General features: G+C 43.0%; 2 protein-coding genes across 4 annotated transcripts; one reads left to right on the plus strand and one right to left on the minus strand.

Moving 5' to 3' along the window:
• Nucleotides 1-1,738: 1,738 nt before the first annotated feature.
• On the plus strand, nucleotides 1,739-10,423 carry ubald2 (UBA-like domain containing 2). Its single transcript, XM_028412415.1, has 3 exons — nucleotides 1,739-2,033; nucleotides 5,783-5,836; nucleotides 7,226-10,423. The coding sequence occupies exons 1-3, from the start codon at nucleotides 1,914-1,916 to the stop codon at nucleotides 7,577-7,579; spliced, it is 528 nt and encodes a 175-aa protein (XP_028268216.1). The 5' UTR covers nucleotides 1,739-1,913; the 3' UTR covers nucleotides 7,580-10,423.
• A 959-nt stretch (nucleotides 10,424-11,382) lies between these two features.
• On the minus strand, nucleotides 11,383-15,327 carry LOC114440111 (uncharacterized). Of its 3 annotated transcripts, none has more exons than XM_028412403.1 (9): nucleotides 15,031-15,327; nucleotides 13,253-13,412; nucleotides 13,071-13,139; nucleotides 12,853-12,932; nucleotides 12,672-12,737; nucleotides 12,494-12,568; nucleotides 12,237-12,393; nucleotides 11,942-12,011; nucleotides 11,383-11,611 (listed from the first exon to the last, which is right to left on the minus strand). In XM_028412403.1, the coding sequence occupies exons 3-9, from the start codon at nucleotides 13,134-13,136 to the stop codon at nucleotides 11,496-11,498; spliced, it is 630 nt and encodes a 209-aa protein (XP_028268204.1). In that variant the 5' UTR covers nucleotides 13,137-13,139; nucleotides 13,253-13,412; nucleotides 15,031-15,327; the 3' UTR covers nucleotides 11,383-11,495. The 3 variants fall into 3 exon arrangements, with proteins under 3 accessions (XP_028268204.1, XP_028268202.1, XP_028268203.1); XM_028412401.1 differs by having other exon boundaries at nucleotides 12,237-12,396; XM_028412402.1 differs by lacking the exon at nucleotides 13,253-13,412 and having other exon boundaries at nucleotides 12,237-12,396.

Consider the following 15,327-nt stretch of genomic DNA (forward strand, 5'->3'; position numbering starts at 1 on the left):
AAATCAGCAACAGATCCACACAAAGTACAATAAATGACAAAAGTGCAATCATCTTTAATGCACAACAATCAAATGATGTTTAATGGTTTTTATATGCAAACAGACGTACAGGGAGCTCCTGGAGACAAAGTCCAGTCAGTGAACACAGGCTGCCGTTAATCATTGCCTGCAGAGCCTTAACACTGCTCCACCTCCTCACTGTATGCTGTTGTTTTGGTTGAGAAATGACCCCAAGGTGAACCTTTAACTCAGCAGCAGCAGCTCAGACTGAACAAGAGCTTGGGGAAACAACAACCAACGAAAACAGCTATTGTAGGTTGCGGTGTAAAGGCACAATGCTACGTCTGAAGCTGACATATAGAATTGTACAATTTAATTAAAAGTCTTTATGTGGAGGAGTTTACTGAGCAGGATACGCTATAATAATTGTTCTCCTCTATCAAATTTGAAAACCAAAAGTAACAATGATGTTATCATTCTAACTTTTAGAACTTTAAAAACCTCAATACATACTTAATTACATACATACAAATTTGGATCATATGTGGACAAAAAGTGTGTGAACCATTCTACACAATGCTGTGATGGTATGAGAAATTGAGCAAGGAGTTAAGGAGTTACTGTCAGGAGGAAATAGGCCCAAAACAGGTGTGGAATTACTGTTATTCACATCCAAAACTATCCGGAGATGTGAGGTTTGTGTTTACATCGGACTCCATTCAGGTTCCTCCACCCTTCAACAATACATAATAGATGCCTTCCTGTGTCACATGTGCTTTCACCTGCAGCACAGCTGAATTATTCAGTCTGGTGGCAGAAAGAGAGCTGGATAGCCTGAGGCCAAGAACTGCACACACATGATAAGAAGATTAGTGTTGTTCCATCAGGAGAACAGTCGCTGCAGGTCCACTCAGCTCTCACTGAGGCCTTCCACTCAGGAGACACACACACACTGATACAGTTTCATGCTCCTGCTTTAGGATGCCATCAGCCTTGACGTAAAGTGAGACACTCCTCAGAGCACAAACAGTTGTTTCTCCACCTGCTATCTGAAAACCATCACGCACAGCTAATAAGAACAGAAAACACAGGTTAATATTTCATCTCTGTGATATCTGTGTCAAGAGTGTTTGCAGCCAATCACACATCTATGTATGCATATTTAATCTTCCCAGGACAAACACGCTGTGGAAATGCATTTGACTGTAATCACCTTTTGCTCCACTGGTCTTATTGATTCTGTACATAACCATATTATGTGAGGTAAAGCCATTATTTAATAAACAACATACATTGTCAAATCCTTGTCAACACGTATTTAAAGAAGTTTGTTATTGTATAATTTATATATACATATAGGCTACATATATATATATATATATATATATATATATATATATATATATAGCTTTTGTTTACCAAAAAAACTGTGTTTACATGTGTGCCTGCCAGAGAGAGGAAGCAGCCAATCAGCTCCATGAATTTACTCCAAATATCCAAACACATTACGTCTGGGTAACGGACATGAATGAAAAGCGATTGTATAATAATATCTGATAAGCACAGAGGGCGGGTAGGTTAACATGTGCTTGGAGTCTGTTCGACTCCGCTTATCATCATTGCCCCGGTAACTAAAACAAGCGCACCGGTGAGTTTAAACGCTTCCCTTTGATATCCAATCAGCGCTGTTCTACTACTAGCTGGCTCAGGAGCTGACCAATCAGCTCCAGGAAGGTCTTTGTTGTTGGTGATGACAGGAAAATAATGTTGTTGCTGTTGAGGCTGCAGAGACGGACAGGCAGGCAGGAGTACTGAGTGTTCTCAAGGGCGATTCAAGTCAAGGGTTAGTTTTTATTTTAGTTTTTATTTTGTTTTCGACTTCACCGCGTCTGTGTGTCGCGTAGGAAGCAGCCATGTCGGTGAATATGGACGAACTCAGGCATCAAGTGATGATAAACCAGTTTGTTTTGACGGCTGGCTGCGCCGCCGACCAGGCGAAGCAGCTCCTACAAGCGGCCCACTGGCAGTTTGAGGTGAGCGTAAACACTGATCATTTATTTACACCACCCCTGCTACTATCAAAGCCCTTAACTGTATGTGAGATGTTGATTGGTATTGTTGAACTATATGTGCTGGTTATTGATTACTTTCTGTCCTGCCGTGCGGCCATGCGCTCCTGTGGCTAACAGTAGCTAAGCTAGCTGCACTGAGGACATGGTGCTCGGCTCAATGGCCGTTTTTGTTTACATTCTCGACAGGGCTCTGCCGTGTCATCGCTAAGCTAATTCTTATTAGCCCGCCTGCTGGCAGGGCAAACCACTTCTGTAAAAACCGTACGACCTCTCAGTGTTGTTATTGTTTCATAGTTTGACGGCTGTCATCGAAAATAAATGAACCTGGGTGATACATCATAATCAGACGAGGCCCGTCTGATAAAAATGTGAGAGTCATAACGTTATAAACTGCAGGTTGGGCTTGGTTGTTGTCAAATCACACAGGGTGATCAGTCAATCCATTCCTGCTGAACTGGTCACAAGCAGCCGTTCAGTCACATTTCCCGTCAGAGCAGAACTAACTCTAAGGGAAATGTTTTGGTTTACGACGCTCTGTGCTCACAGCTAAGCGCTCTGACATTGATCCTGGTCTGTTCAGTTATATATAGACTGATTAAGATGCATTATCCTTCCAGCTGTTCTCACATATAAGCCTCCCAGTGCTGTTAATAGTTATTAGAAGTTGAGAAAGGTGGAGTCTAATTCACTTGTTTTTTACACACACTTTACACCCAAAATGATTTATTAGTAACAAGTGAATTGTGAGTAAATGAGTAAAAACAGAAAATAATCATTAACTAGAACTTTGCTGTTGTTGTTCTTAATTACTGTACATACAAATACTCTGAGGCTAGTCAGGTGACTGGTGTTAAACTACAAAATGGCCTCTTTACACAACCCTTCCAGAACAAAAGTCATGTCCATTATTCAGATCATTTAGGTCTGCTGAACAGCTGAGAGACACCTGAAGGATGTTTGACATCAACTCTGAGCTTCCAGATGGTGCTTGTCAGACCACACCTCCTCCTGACCTGTCGGTTATTTCAGAGCTGCAGGTGGGGAGGGAGGCTCAGCTCCTCTCAGCCGATTGTTAATGTTTGGAGAGCCTGATTGACTCTTCGTCTTAACTTGCCTCAGCAGACTGAGACTTACTCAGACTTGCAGTGAGTCAGGGAGTTGGTTTGTTTTGGTTTTGGTAATAATGACTGTGATTAGATCATTAAAATGGGAGTTTTGTCAATCTTTCAAGTTAATTTAATAGGAGGGTAAGCTGAGAGCAATTAGAGAGCATTGTGCTGTCTGAAGTGAGTCACTAACATTTATGTTACCTGGACAACATAACAGCTACGCCTTTGAAAAATGGTATTAGGAAAAAAACTGATGAGAATATAGGCAATTTATTATCAGAGGACACAAGATGAAGTCAACTTTATGTGAAAATCTTAATGAATTCAGCAGCAGATCCTTACATTTGAGAAGCAAATGTGTGTCTGTGACAGGAGAATACAAGGTGCCATTGTGCTTTGGCCCCTCACTCCCAGTGTGAGAACATAGTAAGTGGGCTATTGTTTCTGTCAGTGTGACAGCAGTGGCCTGATTCTCCTCAGTGCTGTGAGCTGAGGCATCATGTGTTCTCAGCCTGAAGCTAAAAACTTGTCAGTGAAGAGCTACGACAACAATACTGCCTTCAGATCTGTAAAAAATAGATGTGTATGGCTTGAGGTGAGACTGATACAAAGAGGAATCATTTAATGCAGCTGCAGTATTATTTTGTGATATTTTGTTTTGGTAAATATAAGGAACACACTGTTTTGTCACAAATGGAAAAAAAACACACAAACGTAAAGGTTGTTGTGACATTTGTTGCTGATATTGTGACATTATGTACCACACTGCAGTGGCAGATGGCCAAAACAATGAATACATGGCAGATAAATATATGAATGGGACAAATATCTGTGTTAATAAACAGAAATTGGGATTTAAAGGCAAGTTTACAGGATATACAGGATTGTATGATTGTTAAGATCATCATTGCAGTGAATGTTTTCTTCTTTTCTGCTGGAGGAAGCCCGGTACATTCTGTCTTCAGTGTGGTCACGCTTGGGCAACAGCTTACTAATTAAAAGTAAAAGTGATCACTACACTGCATAGCTAGTGATTTTAGTGAAGATTTCCCCTTCGCTGAAATGATCCTCTCTTCAGTTAAGGCAGTGTTAGAGAGACATTAGTCATCAGCTGTATCTTTACTCCTGTTCTGTAATGTGAACTTGGCTTGCAGCAGCAGGAAATATGAACTGACGGTGTGACATCAGCAAGTGACGCTCAACCAAACCTGAAAAATAAACTGAGAGACAAAGAACGGCGTGGACTCAGTGGCTCTTTGCACAATAGCAGCAAAGCACATTCACGCTTTGATATGTGTGTCACGTTGTACGGCAGACATTCCTGCACTGCTGCTGCTGTTGTCAAACAACCAGACTGTGGGGGAGGGAGAGGGAGGCTGTGAAGAGGGAGGCACTGCATTCATTGAAGTGTTGGAAATAAAGAGGCCTAAAGTGAAGGAGAAATAAAGGCTGAGCCGAGCTCTAAAACAAGCCCACATTGCCTGTTTGACACAGCCACAGACACTGCTGTTATTACAGACAGTGAACTATCCACAGACGCTGGACTGTCCATCTGTATTTCAGTCAGTGAACTATCCACAGACACTGGACTGTCCATCTGTATTACAGACAGTGAACTAACCACAGCACAGACACTGCTGTTATTTCAGATAGTGAACTAACCACGGACACTGGACTGTCCTTCTTCATTTCAGACAGTGAATCAACCACAATCAACCGTCCTGTTGTTATTGTAGACAGTGAAATCACCACAGATTGTCCTGTTGCTATCACACCGTGAACTCACAGCAGACTCGACACCGATAAGTTTCTGCATAAGGAATGACTTCACCCTGAGTGTTTCCTATCATTAACATGAATCACGCTTCAGTCAGATTCACATGCTGGTTTTCTCTTGTCTGAAGGAAAAAGCAAGTCCATGCACTGTTTATCAGCCTGTTTTTGTTACTGGGGTCATCAAGTGTGTTTTGTTCACACTGGCCTTGGTTGTGTTCACAACAAAGAGAAACAATTCAAGAAGCCATCTCATTTCCTTGTTTGCAAAGGGAGGCAGCCATGAAACCGGCTGTTTACATTTTACAGTGTCTCTGTTTTTCTCTCCAGTTAGCTTCTTGGACAAGTTCAGATGTTTTGTCTTCTGAGTGTACTCAAACAATTAAGTCAGCAAGTGGAGATTTTTTTTTGGCTCTCTGAACTTGAGAAACACACTTTCCTGTCTATAAATTAAAGTGTATTATAATTAAATAAGGTTTCTATGTAATTCTGTGTAGCCTTCAAAATGTCTTTAGCATTGTATTTCTTCTGAAACAGTTTTTAGTTTTAATAAAGTTAACAGTGCCACACTGGTGGAGCTCTGCTGAAAAAGCCACTGTGGTCTCCAAACCCTGTTTTAGATCACAGCGTGGAGATAATAGTTTTAACCCTGAGATCACATGACCTGTTGGGTTAACTGACCCATGTGCTAGTGGCAAAGGAAGAGTGGGGGTGGGGAAGTTTTTTTCCTCTCTGGGGTTGAAGAATAGAATGCTGCATGTTTTCAAGTCAAATAAAGCTTAAGTGTTAAAACATACATAACTCATTCTCATCATTTTCTTTCTGCAGACGGCCTTAAGCTCCTTTTTCCAGGAGGCAAACATCCCCAGTCACCACCAGATGGTAAGTGCGTTTGGTACCTCTAAAACGAGAAACAGCATTAGACTGAATATATGACAGGCTGATTAATGGTACTATATGGTGGGATGGGTGCACTCACTGACCTGGAGCTGTAGACAGGACTAAACAGAGTCTGTTTTTGGGGAAAGGTGTGTGCTGTCATAATAGCTGTTTAATCTGAAACTACAACCCTGTAATGTCATAATTACCGGTTTACAAAGAGGATGAAAAAACAGACAGAGAGGTGTGTGTGTGGCCTTGCACTCATTATGCAACCCTGTTTCTCTGACTTCCACTTCCTGAATCATCCCCCCACCAACCAGACAACCACGCTGCATTCTGGGATATGCCTGATCCTGATCATGCAGGAACAGCATGCCAACATGTGCTTGTCCTTTTTTTCAGTCTTTTTCTTCCCTTTTCCTATTGCCTGGTGTACGTGCTGAACTGTTGCTCTGGGAGGAGCATGTTGTAGCCTATAGAGAGTGAGGAAATGTGTGAGAGGCGGCGGCTGCTAGGGTTTGTTATTGTTTTGGGTGACATCATCTAGCCAGAAGCTTTCACGTAGGGAGGAATACAAAGCTGCACAGGTCTAAGAGCAGACACAGCATGAGCATCAGCTGCAGGACAGCTGTTTCCTCCTCCTACATAATGGCCCAGAGGAGCATCATGGAGCCGTGTTGGGTCAGCTCAGCCACAGAGGAGAAAGAAGTCTGTGTTGCAGTAATAAGGAGCATTGAAGAAGTTTGTCACAGGATTGTTGGCCTCATTTTGACATGAAGGGAGTTATTAAAACATTGTCCTGGCCTCTAATAGATGGGTAAACTATTAAAAGATGCAAATAAAAGTTTATCCCCTTCAGAAGTTGCTAAAGAACATCACATTATTGTTTTTTTACAGTATCACACGTCAGTGATAGTTGTCTGGACAAATCCTAAAAGGTGGTACCATTACAATGGGTTAAATTGGGCCATTTTTAATGATTCTTGTCATGTCGAGGCTCATGTCTGTTTGTTTGCCTGGAAATTGCTCCTTCTCAGGCAGCTTTCTAAATATACTGGACCTTCCTCACACCTCCTGCTGCACAGCTGAGAGGTCCCCTCCTCTATTTCTGGCTGCTACCCGATGCCTGTGTTTGTTTGTGTCTCTTAGCTGCCAGCAGCACACCACTTTTCAAATTGCACTTTAATTGATGTTCTCACTGAAGGCACACAGCTCGCATATTTACAATGGAGATGAAGGTTGTCTGTGAATGCTGAAGGCCGTCAGACGGAGGGGTTATTGAGCTGTTCACCACCCACATCTGCCCTACCCATGAACTCATGGCCTTCATTCGTTTGTGTTAATCATGGAAAAACTGCTAATGTAACTCCCCCTGTCCTCTTTCCATAGATGTGTACTCCCAGAAACACTCCCGCCACGCCACCAAACTTCCCTGATGCCATAACCATGTTCTCCAAGCTGCGGGCGTCTGATTGTGGCTCCAGCGCTGGCAGCGGCCCCTCCCAGGTGTCCATGGCCTGCTCTCCACCGACCCCCTCCTCCACATCAGGCTTTAGCTCTTTCTGGGCCTCTTCGCCACCCAGTCACCAGCCCGCCTGGCTGCCCCCGTCGTCACCCACCGGACACCACATGCACCACCACTACCACCACCACATGCAACAGACTCCCATGTGGCCCCCCGTCTCCCAACCAAGCAGCTCCCAGCAGCCCCCTGTTGTGTCGGCGCTCCACGGCCAGAGATGAGACTTAGCAATGCGGCAGCTGGGGGTAGGGAGGGAGTCCTGGGACGGCTGTTTCAAATGTAGCCAAATGAGTCTGTTTTAGGGGCGGGAGGGTGGGGGATGTCAGGCAAGGGTTTTATGTGGTATAAAAGGAAGAGCCTGAGAAAGACAAAGATACTGCTGTTTTCTTCTCTTCTTTTTCTAAATGGAAGACGAGCAGTTTTGCTCTGCAGGAGACATTTCCTCTTCGTCTTCTAAGTCATCTAAGCCAAGGAAGAACCTGGAGGGTTACTGACAACACTGATGAACTGAACCCAACTGGACTTTGGACCCATGTACGCTTTTTTTTTGTGAAAAAACACACACACAGAAACATTTTTTTCTTCGTCATCAATGCAACCAGCACAGAACCCAATAGAACACTTACTGAGGACAGGAGCCATGTGACCTGTTGAAGTGCTTTTTCTTTGATTATTCTTTAAAAACTGTTCTTTCAAGGGGTTCAGAAATAATATGACAGGAAGTCAGCAATAACCACCAGACAAACAAAGGAAGAGGAGCTCAAATCACAAAAGGTTGTGTATGAAAAGGCCTCAGAAAGTGTTTGGAGTGTGTGTGTACAGTGTAGATAGGATTACAGAGGTGCGCTAAACGAGCAGCCAGAAACCCAAGTTTCATTTACAGCCATAGAAATGTGAAAAACAGTGAGACTTGACTCTGACTGGGCTTCAATGTGGCTTAATGTGTTATTGGAGAAGACCCCAGTTTGTGCTTCTTAGAGCGGGAGGAGGTTTTCCAAGAATCCTCAAAATTAACCTAGATTTCTAACCATCTTTTTAAATCTGTGAAGAAAGCAACATGACTTCACATTTAAAAGACTGAAATATTTCAATTTGTGATGGAGGATGTTAAAGTACTTAACTGTTTTAAGATTAGACAGAAACATTGATGGAAAGTTCATTATAATTTTGGGCATAGACACATGGGATTTCTGGCTGCCACCATTGTAATGGTTAGGTTGGTGTCATTTTATTTGTAAACCAGAAGAAGAACGAACTGGGGTTCAAATAGAAACTGTGTCACACACAGTGAGGGGAGATGAGTAAAGTAAGTTTGCAATAAATTGTTTATAATAAAGACTGAGAGCTGCCACATTCATAAGAAGCGTTTAGTGCGGCCATGTTGGATGGTCTGGCCAAAAACCTAATCGCCCGTTTAGTTTGAGGCAGTTTTTTGTGACTTGGTTGTAAATAAAAGCCAAAAGTCTTGTGTTAATGCTCATGATAAACTCACAAAAACGCACATTTTAATCTGATTTGAACTTTTTTTTTTATTTTTTTTTACGTAGATAGGCGGTGATCTGCTGGTATTTCCGCCATGTTTATGTCTGTGCGGGGAGGTTTAGAGGCCAACTCAGTGATTTTCCACACAACCTTTCAGACACTCAACCACTCCTACCTCTGTCTGTCTGAATGGGAGAGGCCCCACATGTGCTCTGAATGTATTCTCTGCTGCAGACACACACACACACACACACACACAGGATTGGTGGTATTCACAGCAGACCTGGTTGGACAGGTGGAATCTGTGTTTAGACCTGATAGAGAAATCTGATCAGTTCTGCAAAAACTTTAACGAGACTCTTTTTGTTAGGTGTGTTACAACATTTTTAAACAAATCACCTGTAGATTAGTCTCAATTTTTAAACTGAAACAATCACATTCACTTCACGGAAGAGCAACAAGTTTGTGTTGACATCAGGGAGTCAGTGAGACGCCCACATAGAGCAGATATTGTTATTCTCAGCTTCAGGCAGACAATCAACAGTTTCCTGTGTTTCTGTATGATTTTTACATTTATTATCCAGCAGGTTGTTTGGTATCTGCTTGCTGCCGTTGCAGCAGTGAGTCTGTCTTGGGGCAGTTGGGCTGTGATATCCAAAGCTGAAAATATTTTAATATCTGCCACCGGTTTTAATCAGATTATCAGTAACATGAAGCAAAAATCTGCCCAGTGAATACTGAGTTACATTTTCTTGGTTGTGTCCAAACAGAGGGCTTATATGACAAAATGGCAATCGCACTGATGTTTACTTCTTTGGTTTACCAGATCTGTGTTCAGGTTCAACATTAACACTTTACATATTTTTTCAGTTTTTTTTACGCTGTTTTTTTTATAATAAAAAGGTTAAGTTTGTAAGAATTAGTTAACTCTTTTCATTAATGACTACAATTAAAGTGATTCGTTCTGATTGGCGACAGGATCTTTATCATTATTGATAAATGGATACAAACATAAATGTCCAAATCTGACGTTATGGTCCTTTAAACCAGGTCTGAGGTGTGACAGTGTTCACTGACCTCAGGGCACGTTTTTCCTTTATGAACTTGCTGTAGACTAGTTGGGGCACGTGTGTCACACCTGAAAACTCATGCCTGGTCTGTTATTTGTGACATGTTGGTTACTGTAGCGGGGAACTTGGCTGATGCATGTACTGAATGAGCTTCAGAGGCTGGAGGTTGTGTATGATCCTCCTGCAGTGTGGATTACTGGCTCAGCTCCATGCTGCTTTAGGAGGTCGATTGTGTTTTTGTCTCAACTTTCTTTTGGAATATTTAACCATATTGCCAGACCAATAAAGTTCAGCTGATGCGTCCCAGCCGCTCTGAGGATTTGACAGGCTGGGTTTTTTTCAAATTTACCTCCCATCAAGATTTTTCCATCACTGATGATGGAATACTTTCTCATGGACTCTCCACAGATTCAGCTCTAATCCATGGTTCTTTTATAGATATTTCTCTTTGTGTTCATTTCGTCTGTTTAAATTTGTATTTATATGTTTAATAAAAGAAGTTATGATCTGCTACCCTCTCGGTTCATCTGTCACTGTTGGCGGCATTTCGTCACCTTGTTATGGTTTTTACTGTAAAACTGAAAGAGGCTGTTGTAAAGTGGAGCTGCTGCTCTTTGTACTAGTGAGACTGAGGATTGAGGAAGGATGTGGTCAGGGCAGAGTGTCAAACTGAGCTGGCGTATGTGTGATAGACAAAAGTGTACTAAAATGATGTGGCTGAAAGTGTTCTAATAAGCTGCTGCTACAACTAGAAAACAACCCAGTTTGTTTAGAATGTTCCCATGCGACCGGTCGCCTGTGTGAAGAATAGAAACACAGTAACTTTTTACTTTTTAATTTAGACTGTGATGTGATGATCTTATACACATCTGCTGTGATTTCTTTGACTTTTCCACCTCCTTTGTTTGAATGAGTAATAAATCTTGGCCCAGTAACGAGCCACCGACATGACTGAGGACAAATGCTTAAAGAAGTATTCAAGAAAACACAGAGCGGAAACTGGTTTTATAAAGCCACACTTTTCAGTAACAGGCAACTATTCTGGATACGTTGTAACCACACCTCACCCTGCTACTTTCATATTTACTCATCAGTGTGTCGTTCCTGCTCTCAGCTTCATGTTTCTGTGAACAGGAAGTAGATTTCTGCTGGTAGTAATGATGCAACACCCAGGTCTGCTCAGTGACTGGAGAAATCCTCTGAAGCAAGTGAGCAAGTTTTATTAATTGTTGCCAGGTTCTCTGCTGAGTGATGGAGTTCTGGGATGTGAAGCTACATGATGGACAAAGAGGAGGACAGGAGGGACAGTGAGGACAAAGGTTTAATGAGGTCTTCACATCAGCTACAGTCATTCTCATTAATAAAATACAACATTATCAAAAACCAAGGATGGACCTCCTCTTCATTCAGAACTGATTGTAATCTGAAGATAAACTGAGCAGCTCAATGACAAACCTCAAGAAACAGGCTGCTTTGTTTTGAATAGTTCAGGAGCGTGAACTTGTTCAGGCAGGTGTCAGGTAAATTGTCACGTTAACAGAACCCACAGCACTGGCACTGTTCACAGTTCACCTGTGAGACTGACTCAGCTGGGCCAATCCTCTGGCAGTTTCCTGGGTGTGTGGGGGCACATAAGACAGCCAGTGGGAGGCGTTTTACGGGACGCGGAGGCCTTGGTTTTGCTTTTAGTCTTGCACATGCCTGCAGTCAGAGAACAGCAACATCACATGACAAGGGGTTAACAACAGCCGCCACAAATCTTGGCAGCTGCATCTTACCTTCACCTGTCAGACAAAACACAACAAATGACATTTGTTCATAAATCAGCATGAAGGTGGAGACACAGAGCTTCAACAGGTGTGAAATCCCTTCTTCATGTTTCCCATAACAATCCTCTGCAGACATTCTGAATTAATACCAGAATGGGCCTGATGTGACAAAGTTATAATGCAGGAACTCCTCCCTGCTCCCAGCAGATATATGTAAGTAAAACAAAAGAAAAAATAAATACTGTTTCACAAGGTCATTTACCATATTTGGTAGAGAAAGGAGGATCTGTGTTCCTATTGGCTGGGGTGTCCAAGTGACCTTTGACCTCCGACTGACAGACACACACAGGACACAACACAAACAGAAGGACATGATGCTTATTATTACCTATGTATCAAGATGCAAGTCACATTTTGACCAATGCAGCATATTTCAGTGTGCCTTTTTGTGTGTGCTCTCTTTATTGCTGCCATTTTTCTACATGACACTGGTGAAAAATAATAATTTGGTGTCTCTACCAGGTTTCCTGCAGCATGCCAGGACAGTTGTTTTATACCTGAATCACACTGTTTTCCTCAACCTGGTGGTGGTGGTGGTGCTTCACGTGCTGCGGGCTGCTGCGTCGCTGACTGACTGAGGTGTTTGGGCGAATCTCCAAAGGCATTTTTGTTACAATCAAGATACGTCCCTCTGTCACTTCAGACACACGGTTGCTGCTAGAACAGAGACAAATATCACCAAAATGTCCGTTCTTAGTGCTGAGATTGTGCACAGTGTTTTTTCTACACATGAAATAGAGGAACAGTGTCTCACCTCTTGTAGTGTTGCTCCAGAGCATTACCTGTACATGGCCTGGCAGACTTGTGTGAGGGCAGTGCAGTGGAGGGCCTTTTATTACCCACAGAGAAGGCACAAGACATAAGCGTGTGATCAAGACGCAGAAAATATTTCTTCCATGTCTTCCTCTGTATTAAACTAGCCACTGACTCACGGTCTGGGGATTTGCTTGCCAGCAGGCCGGTCACAGGGGAGGCAGTTAGATCTGTCTGAGCGCACCCTGAAAATAAACACAAAACAAACAAAAGAAAGAAACATTAGTTTTGGTTCTTCACATAATTTCATCTCACTCTAGAGATGGATTAAATAAAACTCTTTGTCCGTCTATCACTGACTTTCTGATAGCAGCAGTATCACTGTGTTCTGCAATTTCCTTAAGCTTCTCGTGGATGGAGTCCAACTCGATCCTGTTGAGCTGCGGTGAGATCAGATCAGATAACCATTACTGTTATGGTTTGGAAATGACTGGTGAGTAAAGTCTCAGCGTCATCCCCAGAACTCCCTTTTTTAGTGGCTGAAAAATAATGTTGAGAAAATTATTACAAAGCTTCACCTTCTGCTGTTGCTGGAGTTCCTTTAACTCATCCTTCAGGTGGTGCAGCTCCTGTATGAGCTCCATTGACTGCAACAGACAAAAACATCTGTTCACATCAGTCCACATTATTGACCATGTATAAAAACAGCTTGTGATCGCCTTTGTGAGATTATAGGTTTGATAAAACAAATCTCTCTGACCTTTGACCCCAGTATAGGATGTGTCAGAGATGAGACAAATCAAGCTGCTGCGTTGTTTTCCCACGCGGTGTGATAATCTGCTCTTTAACCAGTTTACTTAAACTTCCTGTTCATGGTTGTTGACACAGCGAGCGGTTACATTTGATCTTTTCTTTTGCTCCTGCAACAAAGGAAATTCCTGAGCTGTGCATCAGGTGCTGTTTAACTTGTGTCGAATGTGTCCTGACATGAAATTCTGCAACCCCACACAGTCTTGAATTACTAACAGCTTGTTAGTAGTTTCTGTGTCTTTTCCAAATAAAACCTTAGAGGTCTGGAAAACTTGCAGCCATGATAAATGGCTTCATCAGTTTCAGAGTCCATGCTCTTTGGGACTCCTGAAGACAGCCAGTGCTTGTGTGCTTAGTGAAGACACTGTGATACCTCAGTGACAGCCTCAAGCTTCTGTGTTGACATTCTTTAAGTCCCTGTCCCATTAAAAACTGTCAGTAATTAACTGAGTATAACTGTTGTTGCACTTTGAACACAAAACATCACAGGTGAATAGCTGATCCCCATGACAATCAGCCCATACAGTGATTATGCAGCAGACTTAGCACGGAGGTAGACAGGGGCACACAGGGTCACCTCGTCATGGTTAAGCCAGCAGAAACACCAGCTGACACGGGCTGTGCCCACAGAGGACATGAATGATTCAGATGGGCTTCTGAAAGCCACAGCATCACCTGCACCTGCCCGATGTCCTGCTTTTCACCTGAGAGCCATTCATCCCCTGACAACCAGCGTCATCTCTGTGGGGGGCTAATTACCTCAGATCACACAGACACAGAGAGAGGGGGAGACAAGAGGAGGAGCAGATCAGGAGCAAGGCAGGAAAAGAAGCTGGCAAGTCTGGACCACCTCACAACAAACCCCTCCACCACAGACAAATTCTCAATAACTTGTCCAGTTTCATCTCTGAAATTCAAACTTCTGTTTCCCTGATCCTGAGCTCTTTCTACTTGTCTTTTGGAGGGGGCCTGATAGAAACCTGAACAGAGACACGCAGAGGTCATTTGAGATGTCAGGGTGGTGCCCATCTTCTTTTGTGCTCTGCTCTGTCATCAACAGCTTAGTACGATGCTGAAATGTTTGCCACAGCCTGCCAGAAATGAAGGAGAAGAAGAAGGGCATGCTGCTGGCTGAGACTCAGAGCTCTGTCAGTCTGTGACTCAAACATTAGAGCAAAACGAGGATCCTGTGCCTCAGATGGCTGCACCTTTACTGCTCCATGTCCCACAAAATGACCATAAAAATAACAAAACAACCAGATGAAGAAGAGAAAACACTACGCTGCAGTCCTGAAGCATGTGGCGATCACATTTAAAGAACACTTTTGAAATACAACATGTATACTAGGACCAGAGTAGATTGCATTAAGGTGCCACAGGGATCTGATATCTGCATAAAAGTTTAGGCGGATGCTGCCAACATGGCGGCAGTCTGGGAACCTCCCATTTTTCTTCTGAAACTATAGGGTGACGTCATGGTCATCATCAATAATTTTATGGTAATAAATAAACACAGCCTATAATCATCAAAAACCCACTGATGCTAGCCTGCCCTCATATCATGGAGTATCTATATCATGTAAATACTGAAAGAATGTTTAGTTATGTTATTAAAAAACATTTAAGTACATTTAATTAATCTGGTTTAAGAGACAATAAATGTTGTTTTAAAAGATAAAAGCTACTTCTTGACCTAGTTTATCTGACTAGATGAATTGCTGTGCTCACCTTCGCCGTCCTCGCAGCTGTGGATGCGGTACCAGAGCTCCCTCTGAGCCAGGTGTGTGTGGGGGGGCCAGAGATGTCGGTCTATCTGCTCCTGGAGCTCCGTGTCGGACTTAACTTCATGCTCCGGCGTGAAGATGCGTATCTGAATGTGGTGCCGTTTCTCCCGTGTGGGAGCGGGGACAACCAGCAGAGCATCTCCGGGAGGAGAGTCCACCACTGGGTCTTCACATCCCGGATATGTAGCAGCCTCAGCATGGCACGGAGCAGCGCGTAAAGGGCGCACACAGGGCGCACACA

The sequence above is a fragment of the Parambassis ranga genome, chromosome 8 (assembly GCF_900634625.1).
Source record: "Parambassis ranga chromosome 8, fParRan2.1, whole genome shotgun sequence".
Lineage (NCBI taxonomy): Eukaryota > Metazoa > Chordata > Actinopteri > Ambassidae > Parambassis > Parambassis ranga.